This window comes from Electrophorus electricus, chromosome 7, assembly GCF_041902795.1.
Source record: "Electrophorus electricus isolate QZ-2024a chromosome 7, ASM4190279v1, whole genome shotgun sequence".
Lineage (NCBI taxonomy): Eukaryota > Metazoa > Chordata > Actinopteri > Gymnotiformes > Gymnotidae > Electrophorus > Electrophorus electricus.
The window spans coordinates 11,514,741-11,532,119 of NC_137503.1; the positions used below are offsets into that span (position 1 = coordinate 11,514,741).

At 41.5% G+C, this 17,379-nt stretch overlaps 1 protein-coding gene across 3 annotated transcripts in view; it reads left to right on the top strand.

Moving 5' to 3' along the window:
* The window catches only part of magi3b (membrane associated guanylate kinase, WW and PDZ domain containing 3b), an 84,133-nt gene extending 67,600 nt beyond the window's left edge, over positions 1-16,533 (top strand). Inside the window, exons 7-21 of one of the 3 annotated variants that reach the window (XM_081717512.1) lie at positions 2,068-2,125; positions 2,272-2,384; positions 4,727-4,921; positions 5,454-5,984; positions 7,749-7,780; positions 8,093-8,252; positions 9,068-9,162; positions 9,260-9,452; positions 9,776-9,997; positions 10,260-10,445; positions 11,145-11,235; positions 11,448-11,553; positions 11,691-11,828; positions 12,587-12,725; positions 13,279-16,533. In XM_081717512.1, coding sequence (XP_081573638.1) covers positions 2,068-2,125; positions 2,272-2,384; positions 4,727-4,921; positions 5,454-5,984; positions 7,749-7,780; positions 8,093-8,252; positions 9,068-9,162; positions 9,260-9,452; positions 9,776-9,997; positions 10,260-10,445; positions 11,145-11,235; positions 11,448-11,553; positions 11,691-11,828; positions 12,587-12,725; positions 13,279-14,369 — 3,350 coding nt within the window. In that variant the 3' untranslated portion in view covers positions 14,370-16,533. The other 2 variants (XM_035524432.2, XM_081717514.1) reach the window with 2 other exon arrangements.
* The last annotated feature ends 846 nt before the right edge of the window (positions 16,534-17,379 follow it).

Here is a 17,379-nt window from a genome sequence, read left to right on the forward strand (position 1 = left end):
GAAAGCAAAACCAGAGAAACGTGGAAGAAAACGGAAGACTACCATTCGAATGGATCGAAGAATAGCCAGAATGGCAAAGACTCAGCCAATGATCAGCTCCAGGGTGATCAAAGACGGTTTGAAGTTAGCTGTGAGCACTGTGACAATTAGAAGATGCCTGTGTGAAGCTAATCTATCAGCAAGAAGCCCCCACAAAGTCCCATTGTTAAAAAAAAGACGTGCTGAAGAGGTTACAATTTGCAAAAGAACACATGAACTGGCCTAAAGAGAAATGGAGAAACATTTTGTGGACTGATGAAAGTAAGATTGTTCTTTTTGGATCCAAGGGCTGCAGACAGTTTGTCAGATGACCCTCAAACACTGAATTCAAGCCACAGTACACTCTGAAGACAGTGAAGCATGGTGGCGCAAGCATCATGATATGGGGATGTTTCTCTTACTATGGTGTCGGGCCTATTTATCTCATACCAGGGATCATGGATCAGTTTGCAAATATCAAAATACCTGAAGAGGTCATGTTGCCTTATGCTGAAGAGGAAATGCCCTTGAAATGGGTGTTTCAACAAGATAACGACCCCAAACACACTAGTAAGTGAGCAGCATCTTGGTTCCAGACCAACAAAATTAAAATTATGTGGCCAGCCCAATCCCCAGACCTTAATCCAATAGAAAACTTGTGGGGGGACATCAAAAATGCTGTTTCTGAGGCAAAACCAAGAAATGCAGAGGAATTGTGGAAAGTTGTCAGATCATCCTGGGCTGGAATACCTGTTCACAGGTTCCAGAAATTGGTCAACTCCATGCAATACAGATGTGAAGCAGTTCTCAGAAACAGGGGTTATACAACTAAATATTAGTTTAGTGATTCACAGCAATGCTAAATCCTAAAGATTTTTTCAGTTTATACAGTAAATATTTGCGTTTGTGAAGAAAAATACAGACATGCACAGCCCAATATTCATTTTTCTTCATTTTCTGTAAAGTAATTTAAAAAATTGCTACATTTTTCTTCATGTTTTGATTTAGAATATAATGTGTAGTGTTCCCAATGCATGGAAATAAAAAACTATTATAAGGAGTCTGAGCTTTACTCACATTTTTAAACACACCGCTATTATTTTGAAAACAACTGTACATACACACACACACACACACACACACACACACACACATACAGTTACATCAGTGATAGGAAAAAAAAAACTTTTTTGATGTACTTGCATGTACTCCAAGTGAACACAAGTGAATTTAATCAACTTTTCATAATGGTATGTTATGACATACTAGTCATAATGCCATACTTTTGTAGTATCATTACTTAACAGTTTGATTTTCTGTCACAACATTGCAAAACTCAGAGTACACTGCTTGTGGATTTCATAATGCTGTGCACATGCTGTGAAGACCCCCTAGCATATGGTGTCCTCCTACTATACCCAGCCTGCAACTCTAAACAACACCTGCCCTCTCCCCACAAAAAAAACAAACAAAAACTAAATACACACAAAGAGACATTACGATGTGGGTAAATGTGCATGTGTGTCAGTGCGCACATGTATGTATGCGTGTCTCTTAATGGAAATTAAGGTCATTTGGAAAACTTAGCCAGCATCCTTATTAACTTTGCAAAAGGTTTATATGTGTGTGTGTGTGTGTGTGTGTGTGTGTGTGTGTGTGTGTGTAAGAGAGAGTATAGAGCACTGTCTAGCATTAACAGCTCCTTTCCTCTTCATTAGTTCATCAGGGCATAACATTTACATCAGACCATACATAGAACATAGGCACAAAAATGCACACACATTTACACAAACGCTCACATGCAGACTCACATGCAGACACCCAAACACACTCACACATACACACACAAACTCAAGCCCTTATTCTTTGAAGCCAATAATTTCTTAAAACCTACAAAACTATAATTAAAGGCAGGAATGCAGCAGTGTGAGTGAACAGTGGTGTGTTGTCATTCATTGCTTGATCATGTAGGTGTGCATATTTGCATTGCACTGTATCTGTGTCTATTTGCATGACCGTCTGCTGGAACACAATGCGTCTGTTCCCCAGAGCTTCCATATGGCTGGGAGGAGATCGAAGATCCACAGTATGGCACATACTATGTGGAGTAAGTACTACACACCTATTGGCTCATAAACAGTGATAGCATGAGAAAAATGGTAAAGGTTAGTGTGTAGATGAATGCTGACTTTGGTTTTGATAACATGTATATGATAATCCTCGACTTCTTTGGGTTTTTCTTTTCATGTGCAGTCACATAAACCAAAGAACTCAATTTGAGAACCCGGTTTTGGAAGCAAAGAGAAAACATGCAGAGGAAAGTGCAGCTGCAGCACAAAGCCAAAAGGGGGCAGCACCTGCTCCAGGTATAAACATGTATGATCTTGCATGTAGAAATAATTCAGTTATTTTAGACTTATGTTTCATTGTCAATCACAGGTAAATCATGTTTGTTTATAGTGTAATATTTATCACAAACCTACACATAAACACAAAACCTAAACAGTCTATGCAATGATTTATATATAGTGGTATACCATTTAAAAGTTTATCACTTTAAGCAAAAATTATGATGACTGTACCTATAGCTAATTCAAATCTCAAACTCAGTGAGCAAAATTATATATTTTGCCTTTCCTAATTAACTAGCTTTCAAACATACTTTCCTTCTCTCTCTGTCTCTCACTGTATCTCTCAAGAATATGAATTAAATATTCTTATATTAGACTGGATACATTATAGATATGTTTGTGTGTGTGTGTGTGTGTGTGTGTGAGTGTGAGAGAGAGAGAGAGAGAAAGAGAGAGAGAGAAAGAGAGAAAGAGACATGGAGATATAAAAGAAAAAATTAGACAGATATGACCAGCCTCATGTAACCTTTCCTCCTTTAATTCTTTTCCTCCACACCAATTCGCATGTCTGCCCACACACACACACACACACACGCACACACACACACACACACACACACACACACACACACACACACACGCACACATACACACGCACACACGTAAAATGTAGTCTCTTCCCTAGTCTTTCAGTATTTCAAACTCCATCCTCCACTTCATTTCCACTTGTCTGAGACATTGTTCATAGACAGACAGAGCTCTTACTCACTGCATGCTGTTGAAAAACACACTCGTCTATTCAAGCAGTGAGCTTGGGCTTTGTTCATCATTGTTCATAGTTTCGGTGCACTTCTGCTATTGTCACACTGGAATTTTGACTTTTCCTTTCACATGGTGAAGGAAACAAATCTCGCATTGTGACATTATGGGAAAAGGGTGAAAATAAACAACCCAGCCTCCATTTAATCATCTGGGTTCCGTAACAAAACCCCACCTTCATGGGCCATTCAGTCCCATGAAGCAGCCAGCAGCTGCTCTTAGTGCTGGATACTCTGCTACATAAAGATAATTTCAGCAAATTAAGGATGTTTTTGTTATTCCTTCTCTCCTTCAGTGTTTAAACTATTTTTGGAAGAAGTGAAGAATAAAGGTGAAAGAGGGAGAGAGAGAGCACATTAAGAAATGTGCTTACGTGTTTGTTTCTTTAAAATATGTTTTGACAGTTTTGTTTCTCTTCCAAACTGCAGAGACCTACAGCAGTTATTAAGGCAGCATTTGTCCGGTAGAGACACACACACACACACACACACACACACACACACACACACACACACACACACACACACACACACACACACACACACATACACACACACACACACACTTGTACCTCAGCTCAACTCATTTGGCCTTATGTCTCTTCAGTGCAGAAGATGACAAAACATTGTAGTATTTTGGTCATGTGATTTGACTACATTGCCATCTCTTGCTTAGGAAAGGTAGTAGACAGTGATAGTTTGAGTACACATGCATACCTAATTTGCTCAGGTTTGATAAACAACTAGTACTGACAGAGCACTAATTAGCCTACTGTTAAAGAGCTTTTTGTGTGTGTATGTGTGTGTGCGTGTGTGTGTGGGGGGGGGGGGGGGTGGGTGTTAAGGGTTATTTTAGGATTCTGGATGCAAAATATTCCATTATGTTCTTACATACATACAGAGAGTTACATGTTTTTAATACAAATGTGACAAATGTATGACCATATAACTTGAAAAGGTATCAAAATATTTGTGTGTATGTGTATGTTTCACTGAAATCTTAATGTAAAAAGGATCTGTGACCTTGATGTTTCAAGAAGGATTATTTGAAGGATATCAGATAACATGAGCAGTAAAATATGTGTAATCTCTAGGAATTATGGGATTTAGGATAATTGTTTGGGACTGAGTAATGAATACTTTCAATTGCAGTGCCATGAAAGGAAGTATTATAATGGATCTGTTTATTATCCCCATGGGAAGAAATGCTTTATATGTTTAATGATGTGTCAGTCAAGCATAAGCAAGATACCATAAGCACACAGAAGTTTTGGAAAAATGTCACTCTGTCTCTCACTCTCACTATCACTGTCACTCACACCATCTCTCTATCTCTCTAACTGTCTTTCTCACTGTTTCTCACACTGTCTCTTTCTCTTTTTTTATGGATCCCTATTAAACATCACTGGGTAAAAAGTTTTGTCAAAACTCATGTATTCTTTACTGAATACTGAATCAAGTACAAAGGGCTATACTGAATTATCTCTGTCAAAAACTCCTGCCTCCTCCGCTTCCCTTCTCTCTTCACACTCCCCACAGGTGCTGAGGGGGTTAGTCTGGGCTTCACCCGTGACCCCACCCAGCTGAAGGGCGAGCTGTACCACACTGCCCTGCGGAAGGGAGTCCAGGGCTTCGGCTTCACCATCATCGGCGGCGACAGGCCTGACGAGTTCCTGCAGGTGAAGAACGTCCTGGCGGACGGTCCAGCCGCACAGGACAACAAGATGACCTCTGGTGAGCTTCAGCGCTGGCCCGGTAGACAAGAGCATGTCTGTGTCCATGGCACTCATTCACCTGCTGGGACAAGCTAGCAATACCAATGGCACAGCCTCAGTTTAGCACTGCAGTGCTTTGTATAGAAGTCTCCATGCCCCATTGTGGTACTAACAGAAGTCACAAAGCCCCATCAGGATCTGAGTAAATCCATGTGGACCAATGTGAACACTGTAAGGACTGATTCAACACTGCAGATGTTATAGCAACACAAGGGTATTGGCATTCTCTGGTTCTCTAGCCTTTGGCTTTTAGCTTTTAGCATCTAGGTTTATTTTGAGAGCAGCACCACAGTGCTCTCCAGGGTAGACTTGTAATGAAGTGTGCACTGTCAGAGCAATAGCAGACTGCAAAATTTGGCACTATTTTGACACCAACATCCCCTTACAGTACAGGAAATATGTGATATATGTATAAAGTGCCAGATCTCTGCTCCTTCCCTCTACTCTGCTCAGTCGCTCTTTCTCAGCGGACGTTTGTTCCCCTGTCTCAGGTGATGTGATCGTGGAGATCAATGGCATGCTGGTCCTGGGTAACACACATGCTGAAGTGGTGCACATGTTCCAGTGCATCCCCGTGAACCAGTACGTGGACATGGTCCTTTGCCGGGGCTACACTTTGCCGGTGGACGTGGACACGGATGGGGAGGAGCTCCCGCCGCCGCCACTGCCCCCACCCCCTCCGGTAGTGCAGGGGGAGGCGGCGCATGGCTCCCCGCGGGCCACACGCTACGGCACCCCTGAGGAGGCCGGCCCCGCTGAGGGTGGCATGCTGCAGCCCGAGCTGGTGAGCGTGCCGCTGGTGAAGGGCCCCGGTGGCTTTGGCTTCGCCATCGCCGACTGCCCGCTTGGCCAGAAGGTGAAGATGATCCTGGACGCGCAGTGGTGCCGCGGCCTGCTCAAGGGTGATGTCATCAAGGAGGTGAACCGGTGCAACGTACAGGCGCTCAGTCACGCACAGGTGGTGGATCTCCTGAAGGAGCTGCCCGTGGGGAGCGAGGTCAACTTACTGGTGCTCAGAGGAGGTGAGTCAGTAGAGGGAGGAGAATTAGGGAGAGAGGGGGATGAAGAAAGAGAAAGTGGACGGGAGGAAGATAAAATGAGAAAACAGAAAAAAGGTCTGTCATAGAGTAGCACAGGGTATATGATGTAATGGAAAAAACGTGTTCATCATTTATGTATGCTTGTGTCTGTGCACATGGGTGTGTTTGTATGCCATTGCATGCTATTCCACTAATTCGAGACATTCCTCTCTGATTTTGTTTCATTCTCTCCAGTTTCCTTGCACTGTTTTTATGTAATGCTATCTCCTTGCTCCTGCTAAGCACCCCTCTGTCAGACATAGTCGGGCAGTACACTCTCTCTCTGCTGTGAAGGCAGGGTCCCACTTATGCATGCTAAATCTTAGAGCACAGAGGATAATGACCAAAACCCCTGGACTGCTGTTTTCATTGTTCCAGTCATTGAAAACAGCATTTGGAGAGCATTAAGTGCTGCTGTCTGCTGCATGTCTGTGCAGACGTCTGGCCAGATGGCATACAATGCAGCTTGAAGAAAAAGTCACTTTGCTGGCCTTCCGTTACAGTGGGAAGCCAGTCAGGTAGATCCTTAAGGACACCAAACCATGGGTGACACGTAGCACAGATAGGGCTCAAACCCAAAATCTCAGCAGTAGGACGCATCGCTGGACTGCTAACCAGCTTTTGCAGTGTGTTTCCTCGGGGGCATCTCTGTTATCGTTAGCTGCTCCTGAAACCCTGCACACAGGCTTTGATCAGTAGCGAATTACCACAAGTCTATGAAAGTGGGATAATGAGCTGCAGGGGAGAGAGAATGTGAAAGAAGAGAGTGTGGAAGGGCAGTAAGAAAGACCAAAAGAAGAGAGAGAGGATGAAAAAAAAGAGGACTAAAAGAAAAAGGACTTGGAGAAAAAGAGGGTGGAGGTTGACTCACCACAGAACCCAGCTTCAGTTACTACCCTTTGCTCTTTCATTCAAACAGAGAGAGAGAGAAAGAAGGAGAGAATAAGTCAAGCTTGTTTTGACTTTTAATTCAGCAGGTGAGACAGAGAAAGGGACAGAGGAGAGAGAAGGAGGGAGAAACTGAAGGAGAGAGAGAGAAAGGGAGAGTAAGAGAGTGTTCCATGTGTGTTCCATTTGTGACAGTCACACCAATCAGGCCTGGAGGGCGCTGGGTGGGTAATGTAATGTGATGTAGTCAGGGGGTTGGGAGATGAGTGGGTAATATAATGTGTGGTAGTGGGAGGGGTGAGGAGTTGTGTGGGTAACGTAATGTTTGGGGGTGAGTTGGGTGGGTAAGGTAATGTGTGGTGGTGGGAGGGGTAAGCAGTTGGACGGGTAATGTAATGTGGGGTGGTGGAGGGGTTGGGAGTTGGGCGGTTAATGTGGGGCGTTGAAGGATGGAGGTGTCCTTCAGTTATTAGGATGTTGTGCATGGATCTGCTCTTTCAGGATCCCTCCTGCTCCCGCTCTCTCCATGTCTCGTTCCTGTTCAGGCACACTTCTCCTATCCATCTTTAATAGCTCTTAGATGATATATGCCTTTCAGCTCAGCTGTCTGATGTTTAAGTCTTACCTCCAATTTGTTTCACTAGGAGCTAAAGCTCTGGGTATCTTGTGAATATGTAGTTAGATAAATCAGAGCTGGTAATATGAAAGGTTTCTTTTTTTTTCTATGTATACTTGGGTTATTGGCGTTTTTATGACAAATAAGGTACCAAAGTATCTTTTTTAAATTCCTTTTTCTTCTTTTCCTATTTTTACCTTTAGGTCACACTTCCCCAGTGAAGAGTTTAAGACCAGTGAGTATGATAGTAAATGTTTAAATCTGGCTATTTCAAGGCTGTCGTTGTTACCATGGTGCATGGTTTTCTAGACAGACAGTGTGTTTGTTAGTGTGCCTGTTCCTGCATTCTTGTTCTTTTCTGTTACCAATGCAAATAGAGCTTTAGCCTCAACTTGGACAAGAATTTATAAATTTGAATCCAATGTGAACTGGCATCTATTGTTGAGTGGGGCCTCTTTACCAAGAGTTTCTTTGTCTTCGTTGAATTAAGTAGAGAATATTGTTTTAAATGTCATTGTCACTGCACTTTGTTGATTTGCCCCAACAGAGACAAGAAATGAGCACCAGCCTGGAGACTCTAGAGCGTTGCCATGACGCTGGAGTTCCCCAGGCACTCACCTATTACTCAAGCACATTGCCTTGTAGCTCACCCAGACGAGACCACGCCCCCCGCCAACCCAAGGCTAAAACCACAGTTAACAATACTTGTGAGTCTTGGTAGGGCATGACTTTTTCAGTGCCATGCCAACAAACAAGGGAGAATTTTATTTCTCATCAAGTTTTTGGGGCCACCCTGTTGTGGCAGTTCAGAAAACATCTGTCTTAATCATTGCTAGAAACTATTTGCATGATTTCACAATTCACAGCAAGAGCCACTGTACTGTACATGAAGAGCCTAAATATAAAGGGAGTTAAGCAAGCTAGAGAGACCCTAACCAAGCACCTGCCATTATTACCTGCAATTGTGTTTTCCACAAATAGTAATACATTCAGCTAAAAGTAGTTTAAATGTTGAGCTATCACACGCATGGAAAATGGGTTTCTCATTAAATGCTTTTTTCAGCATTTTAAATTGAGTTTTGGAGCATTTGAATATCTCTAGAGCTGAGTGGGGGATTACACTTAATTCTGTATGCTTCGTATACAAATGTAATATGGTTCCTTGTAAAGCAGGAACTCGTAGCCACTTGAGCCATTTGTAGTGAATGTCTGTCTATAAGAACAGGTCAGGACAAAAGATGATTAGTAACTATACAAAGAAAATCAGTTAATTGATTTTACTTTGTGCTTAACCAAACAGGGCTAGGGTTCCAAAAAGCATTATAAAACAAATATCATCTGGTAAAGGCCCTACACTGAACACACACACTCTTTTTCTCTTTCTTGCTCTCTCTCTCTCATTTAAGATTATCTTAACATGATGATTTTGGGAAATGGGGCCCTGATTGTTAATGTATTGTTAACATACTGTTTGCTTTACTTAATGGTAGCTCTATGGCTCTGTTAAACTGTTTTGCTGCAGTGGCTCAATATAAAGAGCTGGATGTGTTTATAAAGAGAGACCAGGAGACTGGATTCGGCTTCCGTGTGCTTGGTGGCGAGAGACCTGAGCAGCCAGTGAGCAATCACCTCTGACCTCTCCACTTTGACCTCACCCTAATGAAATGTAACTTTGTGAACAGCGGTGACTCGCATGTGCTCTCTCTGCTGGCAGGTTTACATTGGCGCCATTATCCGGCAGGGGGCAGCGGAGAAGGACGGACGACTGCGCGCTGGTGACGAGCTCATGGCCATTGACGGCATCACGGTGAAGGGGAAATCCCACAAGCAAGTGCTGGACCTGATGACCAATGCTGCACGCAACGGGCAGGTCCTGCTGTCCGTCCGCAGGAAGGTCGTCTTCAGGGGTGAGCTTTAGGGGCCTGGGGAGGGTTGCATCCTCTCCTCGGTTCTACCCTCTACTCGGGCCGTGAAGTTTTCGCAGTGAATCACAGTGAAAGTGAAGACTAGCGGAAGTCAAGCCAAAGTCAAGATTTGTTTGGTCAAGCTGCATATTTCCCAGCTGGTGCAGGCCGAGAATGTTGGCCAAGCACAAATGGCCAAAAGCCAAATGTTCTAGGAAAAGCACCAGCAATTAGATATGAGTGGTTTCGCAGTATCTGCTCTTTGGTCTTTGACTGGGTAGGCCTGTTTACTGGGATATGTCTGCAAACTGGAGCATTCTTCCCAGGCTGCCTGCTGACTGAGGGTGTGTCCTGCACAGAGGTGACTGATGATCCTGGGCTGCAGACCACCGTGGCACCAGTGCTGGTGAATGGTTCTCCCAGAATCCGCCATGGCCAGCCCCTTATTGGCCTCGACCATGAGTCGTTTGACATCACGCTCCATCGCAAGGATAACGAAGGCTTTGGCTTTGTCATCCTCACTTCAAAGAGCAAGCCCCCACCTGGAGGTAATTAAAGAAGAAAGGACTTGTCTAACACAGTAACTGCACTTTCACTGTAGATCGCATGCAGACATGAATAGCGTGCAGCTACAGTGCAGTTTTCTACTGCACCGGTTGCAAATTTTGCTCTGCATATCACCCTTGTGTCACTTCCATGACACAATCCTATAATATACAAATTCACATACTATGCCATACACTAACTCATACTAGCTCACATGAGTGGCTAATGAGCTGTTTGTGTGTATGCGTGTGTTCGTATGACCAGTGATCCCTCACAAGATCGGCCGCATCATCGAGGGCAGTCCAGCTGACCGATGTGGTCTGCTGAGCGTGGGTGACCGCATCTCGGCCGTTAACGGCCACTCCATCATCCAGCTCTCTCACAACGACATTGTGCAGCTTATCAAAGAGGCTGGCAGTGCTGTCACGCTCTCTGTGGTTCCTGAGGACGGTGAGTTAGCACTCAATAGGCAATCGCCCTGAAGGAGATAGACATCTGACTGAAAATCATTCCCTTCCATTAATCTCTTGTCTAACACTTCACAAAGGCATTAAAAATTGTAGTTGACTGAGGTTAGCAGAAAACTAACTTCACTCTACCTTTTAAAATTTGGAATCAATTCTTCAAATAAATTAGTTTGTTAAGGATAAAATCTCATATTGCAGCATTATAGCAAAAAACATTTTTAACCCTTAGGTTAATGAACACCATTTTTCCACTTCTGATCTATATTATTCTGGACTTCTGAGGAAAATAATTAAACATACATACATTACTACTGAAGAAAAAACAAATTACACAGCATGAAGCTTTCATCTTAAAGGAATATGTCAAAAAGGGTCATTTTAAATGCTTTGATTTGGAAAAGTTGTAGTGCTACAAACAGAGCAAAAATGACCTCCCATACACTTCCACAGGTATAATTTCAGGATCACAAAATGCTGTTAGAAACTAATTTAATGTCTCTGTAAGCAACATAACAATTGGGCTGTTATATTTTATTTACCTGCCATAGGTAAATGGTTTACTTTACTTTCAGGTTAGACATTACTGATACTGTTTTTTGAGGTATAGCACTAGAATATTCCTTCAGTGGCAAAAGATTATACAGTTGTGCTCCATATTTGTTTGTTTTCACTGGCTGTTCAGAATACAAAGGCCCACCCTCAGGGGCAAGCTCAGCCAAACAGAGTCCAGCACTGCAGCACAGGATACTGAAATCTGCCACACAGGAAGAGAGGTACCACCTAATAACAACTCCACTGAACCTGGATCAGGCAACCAGAATGGACACAGCATTATATATTTATTTATCACAAAAATGTGTCTCATTTTTTCACACATGTTGTGTAGCCTTAACAGATTATGAACTGTTTTGATTACTTGGGGTCCTTACTGCTCTTGATTATTAGCAACAAGTTAGCAGAGCTCTGCTATGTATGTTACCCACAGGTATAATCTGGACACAGAAGATACCAGGGATGAACTGGCCTGGGCAGAATATAAAACTCTCCCCATGAGCGAGAAAGGAACACTGTGTGTTACAGGCTCCAAACAGGCAAGGGGTTAAATTGCACTGCCTTAGAGGTCTTAACTTATTTATAAACATACGTGCAGAAATTTACTAAGAACATACTGCAGAAATTGACCTGAGAAACAAAAAGCTCTTAAATGTGTGTTTTGTGTTTCTTGCAGGGCTGCATTCTGGTAGAGCTTGAGCGTAGCCCTCGTGGCTTTGGCTTTAGTCTGAGAGGTGGGACGGAGTATAACATGGGCCTCTACATCCTGCGACTGGCTGAGGATGGCCCTGCCCTCCTGGATGGCAGGATTCAAGTAAGTAACACAACTGAGGACACTCAGCTGTCAGTCCTGCTTTTGCGAGCTACGACTTAGAAAAACCCTGAAAAGATATAAACTAATGGGCCCACTAATGCTGCCTCATACTTCTTAATATCATCTGAAATGTATCAAAAACCTGTGATTGCTCATGCTGGTTTGGATTAATTAGAAAGGGAACAGAGTTAGACCGTGACCCTTTGGCCACCTGTGCTATAGCACACCTGTAGTGGTCAGCTCCTCCCTTTGATCTCCAGGTGCCAGCCTCACCTAGATCTGCTGCGACACTGAAATAAAATCACCCCTGCCTGTTGGGGCAGGACAGAATGCAAATGTTTGCTCATTGCCTTCGAAATCCAGCACAGTTCCATGATCCAGAGTGCTGGAATGTAAAGCAACATCACTTTGAGTCAGATCTGATAAATGATGCAGGGCTGCTATAAGAAGATGGGATTAAAGTGCTGTGAGACAAGAGATTTGAATGTTGCACAGGTGTGGGCACTGATACCACTGAGATCTCGCCAGATCCAAATATCACTATGTAACTAATGCCAGTTGGAACTGAGACTATGTAGATTGATGGCTTGTCATCTCAGAATGATAAAAAAAAAAGCTTCCAAACTGAGATTTAAAAAAGTGAAATGGGCCTCCCAATACAGCATGTTGGTGCTAGTAATTTCTTTGTTCACCGCCACACTCTTGGCTTAAAACACTGCATTCCCGATGCTTTCTACACTGTCATGTTCTATACACAGGTTGGAGATCAGATAGTGGAGATCAATGGAGAGCCCACACAGGGTATCAGTCACACCAGAGCAATAGAACTGATCCAGGCTGGAGGAAACAAAGTGCTGCTCCTTCTTAGACCTGGACAGGGGCTGGTGTCTGACAACAGTAAGTCAGTTCTTCTGTCTCACTGTCTCTGTTGCTCTCTCTATGATAGCACTTGCTATCTTCTACATGTTAATTAGCATTTCTTTATTTCTTTGTTTCTTTAGGTACTGTAAGTTCTTCTGCTATATGTTACTACCCACAGGAGCACCATCACTAACGTTTCTTTTCCTCTGGGCCTTTCTCTCCTTGGTAACTTTCACCTTCCTTCCATCTTTCCTTGGTCTTATTCATTTCCTGTCTTGCTAACTACTCTGTCTCATTTCTTAAAAAAGACTGTTGGGTTTCCACCACAATATTAGTACTTTTTTATTCCATATGGTCTCCCCATCACCACATGTTACAAGTCTGCTAAATGATTTATTAGATGATGAAGATTTGAAAATATATTAATGCTCTTTAAAAATACAAATAAGGTTTTGCTGGAATACAACTTTCAACTTCCCTTTTTCAGTATATGTTTAGATTTGACTTTTGACATAAATATGATTTTTTAGATTTCCTGGTTTTGGCTAAAAGGTGTATTAGATGTTGCTTTGCTGTTTGTTTACTCCAGACTCTGAAACAACAGATCCAAAAGTCTCTTCAACTTTAAACTCTCCAGAAGATGTTTTCCTCTCCAAAACATTGCCATCTGATGCTTTGCCATTTTCGTTCTCTTCACCTCTTGTGCAATCGCCCTCACCCTCCCCCTCCCCCTCCTCGGGAAAGAAGGAGAACAGGGCATGGAAGAGCTCCTCTGCACTCTATCCAAGCATTTCTGAGTCTGCATCTAGTCTGCCTCCTTGCTCTAAAGAGAGCAGCAAAGGGATGAGTAACAAATCTCGAGACCCTGCATCTTCCACCACCTCAAAGCCCAGATATTTTCAGAGAGGTCAATCTAGAGAACACAACTTTGGAAATACAAAAAAACATAGTGAAAAGAAGCTTAATAGTCCATTTAAAACCAAAGATGAATTTCATAACTCCCATAACCCCAGAGATTATCTACCACAAGGTGCACACGAGTCCAACAGGCACAACAAAACCCAACCCAGGAATTTAAATGTGCAGGAACAGAATTTGGCAGCCAAGGAGACAAAGAGGGAACTAGAGGAAAGTTGGTCAAAAAGGACATCTCGAAGGAGTGAAAAGAAAGAAGGCAATGAGTGGGAAGAATGGGACTATACCAGAGAAAGCAAGATAAACAGCAAAGACAGGGACACAACAGAAAGGAGTGTAAAGATAGGGGCAAGGTTAGAAGAAGGGGCAGAGCTAAAAAGAAAGTTGAGAAGGAAAACACAACCACAAGGAGAGGAACAAAATGGAAATGGCACAAAATACACAGACAAGAGGAGTAGTGGCCACCATAGACACGAAGAAGAGAATAGAATTCAGGAGAGAAAGTGTAAAGAATTACTCATCCCTCTGAGTGATTCAAAGGGAATAACTGATGAGGAAAAGAGGAATATATATAAGACAGTGGTTAAGCAAAGAGAGGGCTGGAATGGACACAAAGAAGAAATGACCACTAAAGATGCAGCAGAGAGCCCAAGGGCAAAGTCAACCCTAAGCAAACATGAGCAAACTAACCCTGGTTTCTGGAAGGTGCCCAGCTCTGCTCGCATTCTTACTCATGAAGAGGTAATGCGTGATTTTTACAGGTAGTTAAAGCATGTACTCTACTCACTGGACAAATTTTAACTGCTGCCTCTCCAATGATGTCCACTCTTAGCTTTGGCTTGATTACAGATTGGATCTGTTCTGGCAAGTCTTACACCGCTGTCATGTTTACAAGGCTACCCTATCTGTTGTCTTCTGACTGACACACGTCTGCTGTAGTGTACACTGGGATTTGGTTAGCTTTCACAGAGACCATAATTGCTGATTTTGTTATAGACAGGATGGGTGAAAGCAGCCAAAATGGAGTTGCTGCTAATCTGCTTTTGCCCGATCCACAATGAGCAATTTGCTTGGGGGACACTTTGAATGAAACAGCTATTCCTTGCAAGGTTTCTGTTTTTCACAAGATACCATTCTGCACCCTTTCCCTCATTCATCTTCTGATTTATGCCAGTAGATAGTAGTTCTCAAAAAAGCTTTGAAAAAGTATGGACTCCACTACAGATCACTGTACACTTCACTCATATGCAACAAAAGGGACTGCCACCTAGGGGGTCCAAAAGTGTGAACCTGACTTTTGGTTTTTCTACTCATTCAGGACTCACATTGCCCACTCACCTAACCCAAAGAGTATCCTTTTACTGCATGCAAAAAAAAACCTTCATCCCCTCAAGTCACATTGTCGCATGCCTTTTTCAATGGCAGGAAATTATGTCCATCAACCAGACTCTTATTAGCAGAAGTTTTGAGGCTACAAAGTGTATGAACTCAACTAGCTTTACCCCGGACTTCTGTAGACTGGACATTTGTCTTTAGCACGCACGAATTCTTGATCTTCAAATCATATTATCGCAAAAGACCAGAAACTTGTGCTATAATATGTTCTTTTCTATTTTTATGAAACTTGTGTAATTTGTTGAAATTTTATATATATATATATATATATATATATATATATATATATATATATATATATATATATATATATATATATATATATATAAAATGTGGGCATAGAGATATGTAGCCATATGGAGTCAATGAATACAATGTATAGAGTCCCAAAGTACAAAGTAAGCACCATGGTAGTTTTACCTTGTAGCAAATACTTTTAATTCATTATGAAAACTAAAGATACATGCAGGAGTATTTTTAAATGTTATATGATCTTGGGTATTTCATTTTCTTTCACCTTCTTTGATGTCTCACTCCAAACCGAATGCAAATGCAGGCACTGTAAGCAATCTAGCCCTCCAGCTGATGGGAGAATATCTTTATGAAAGATTACTCTTCAGAGTTGCAATCTTTACTTGTCTGAGAAGTTTTTGTAAGAATGAATGACTCAATATATTAAAATACAAGCCCATGGTAAAGAAATGTGGAAAAGCTTTTAGTTTTTCTTAAAATAGATATATTGCTGCCATTAATCTTATTTTTTAATCTCATTTTAGTTTTTCCATCAATGATCCATTTTTGCTCATGAGGAATCATGTGTAGCATTAAGGGCTGTTTAAATGGTGGTTCATTGTTGTGACGTTTGACAGGTGTACTGGTAAGGTAGCTGACATGTTCTGTCATTACCAAAGGAACGAAGGCCATCATGTGCCCATTGTACTTGCGTATTTTGAAGTTCACCTCAGGGTACAAACTAATGTACAGTAGTTAACATTTGTTTGCGATAGTTTTAACATGTTCAAGTCATCCAGTGGTCAGACTGGCATTTGTGCTTAGTGCTGAAACAAATGATGAATCACCTGGCTAATCTAGAAAATATGTAGTTTCTTTATTCATTTATAAATAATACACATACAGAGATATGCCAGTGGATACCTATGTGGACCATAAATGTCAGGAATATCCAACTGAATTTACTTTAAATGCTGAAAGTGGACACCATGTCAAAAGGTCATGACATTTTCAGCACAGAGTATGCTCAGCCCACCACTTAGCAAAGTTGAAATGGCTAAGTACAGCCCCATTTATATCATGTTGTCTAAGTTGTAAATGTTTAAATATTGTACAGCACCTTTATAAATATGTTGTGTAGTATTCTCAGAAAAACAAATAGTTCTCTGTAAATTCACTCCATTATTTTTGTATTTAAAACACAAAAAAAGAAAAAAACATCCAAGGTTGATCAAAAGCTAACATAACCCTGTTCAAGTGTTCTGGTCATGCACTGTAAAAATAAAGTTTTATGTAAAAAAGATTATTGGCTTTTGTCAGTTTTCTTTGCTGTATGTCAGTAGATAAGAAACTTAATAGCATCTTTTTGACAGTTCACTAGCTTCTGCTCATATTTCTTCTTTTTAGTTAATATAGTTTAACACAATTTTAATAAGTTTTAATTCATTTTACTTTAACACAAAAATGTTATGTAATATAGTTTTCTTGTGTAATGTGTTATGTAATGTAGTCAGTAATGTAGTAATGTAATGTAATGTAGTTGAGGTTGAATCGTTCAAAACATTGCATGTGCTTAAGAAAGACTCAAAGCATTAAACTACATATACCAACTGCTGAATTGCTGCACAACATGGTGTTTGAAATACTTTACAAACTATTTTTCCTAGAAACAGTCTCAGAACATACCAGTCTCCATTGCCATTGGACAAAAAGTGAAGGAATTTTGGCACAGAAACACTCCACTTTGATACTACACTGTACTGTAAACGCCTACCTTTTGTTAACATTTAGTTCAAACCCTGCGGACCCTATTAGACTGTGAAACCTATTAGAAGGATGACTTTATCAAAGCATGCATGTGTATTTGAATCATATGTAATTGCATCTAAATTGTGCATTATCTTAATTGTACAAGATCTTCATTAAAAAAACTGTTGGCTGCAGGGTCTGACTATGAAACCACACATACCCATGCAGTTCTAACAGTGAAAAACTACAAAGTCAGTAGCTTTAAATGTGTAACTAATTTAATTAATTCAGTGGATGGTAGAATGATTTAGGAAACTGTATCCATGACAATGGTAATAAGAAGCCAAGCTTTACAAATCAATAACTGTAAATGCACGGCTAGACATCTCTCTGGGCCTAA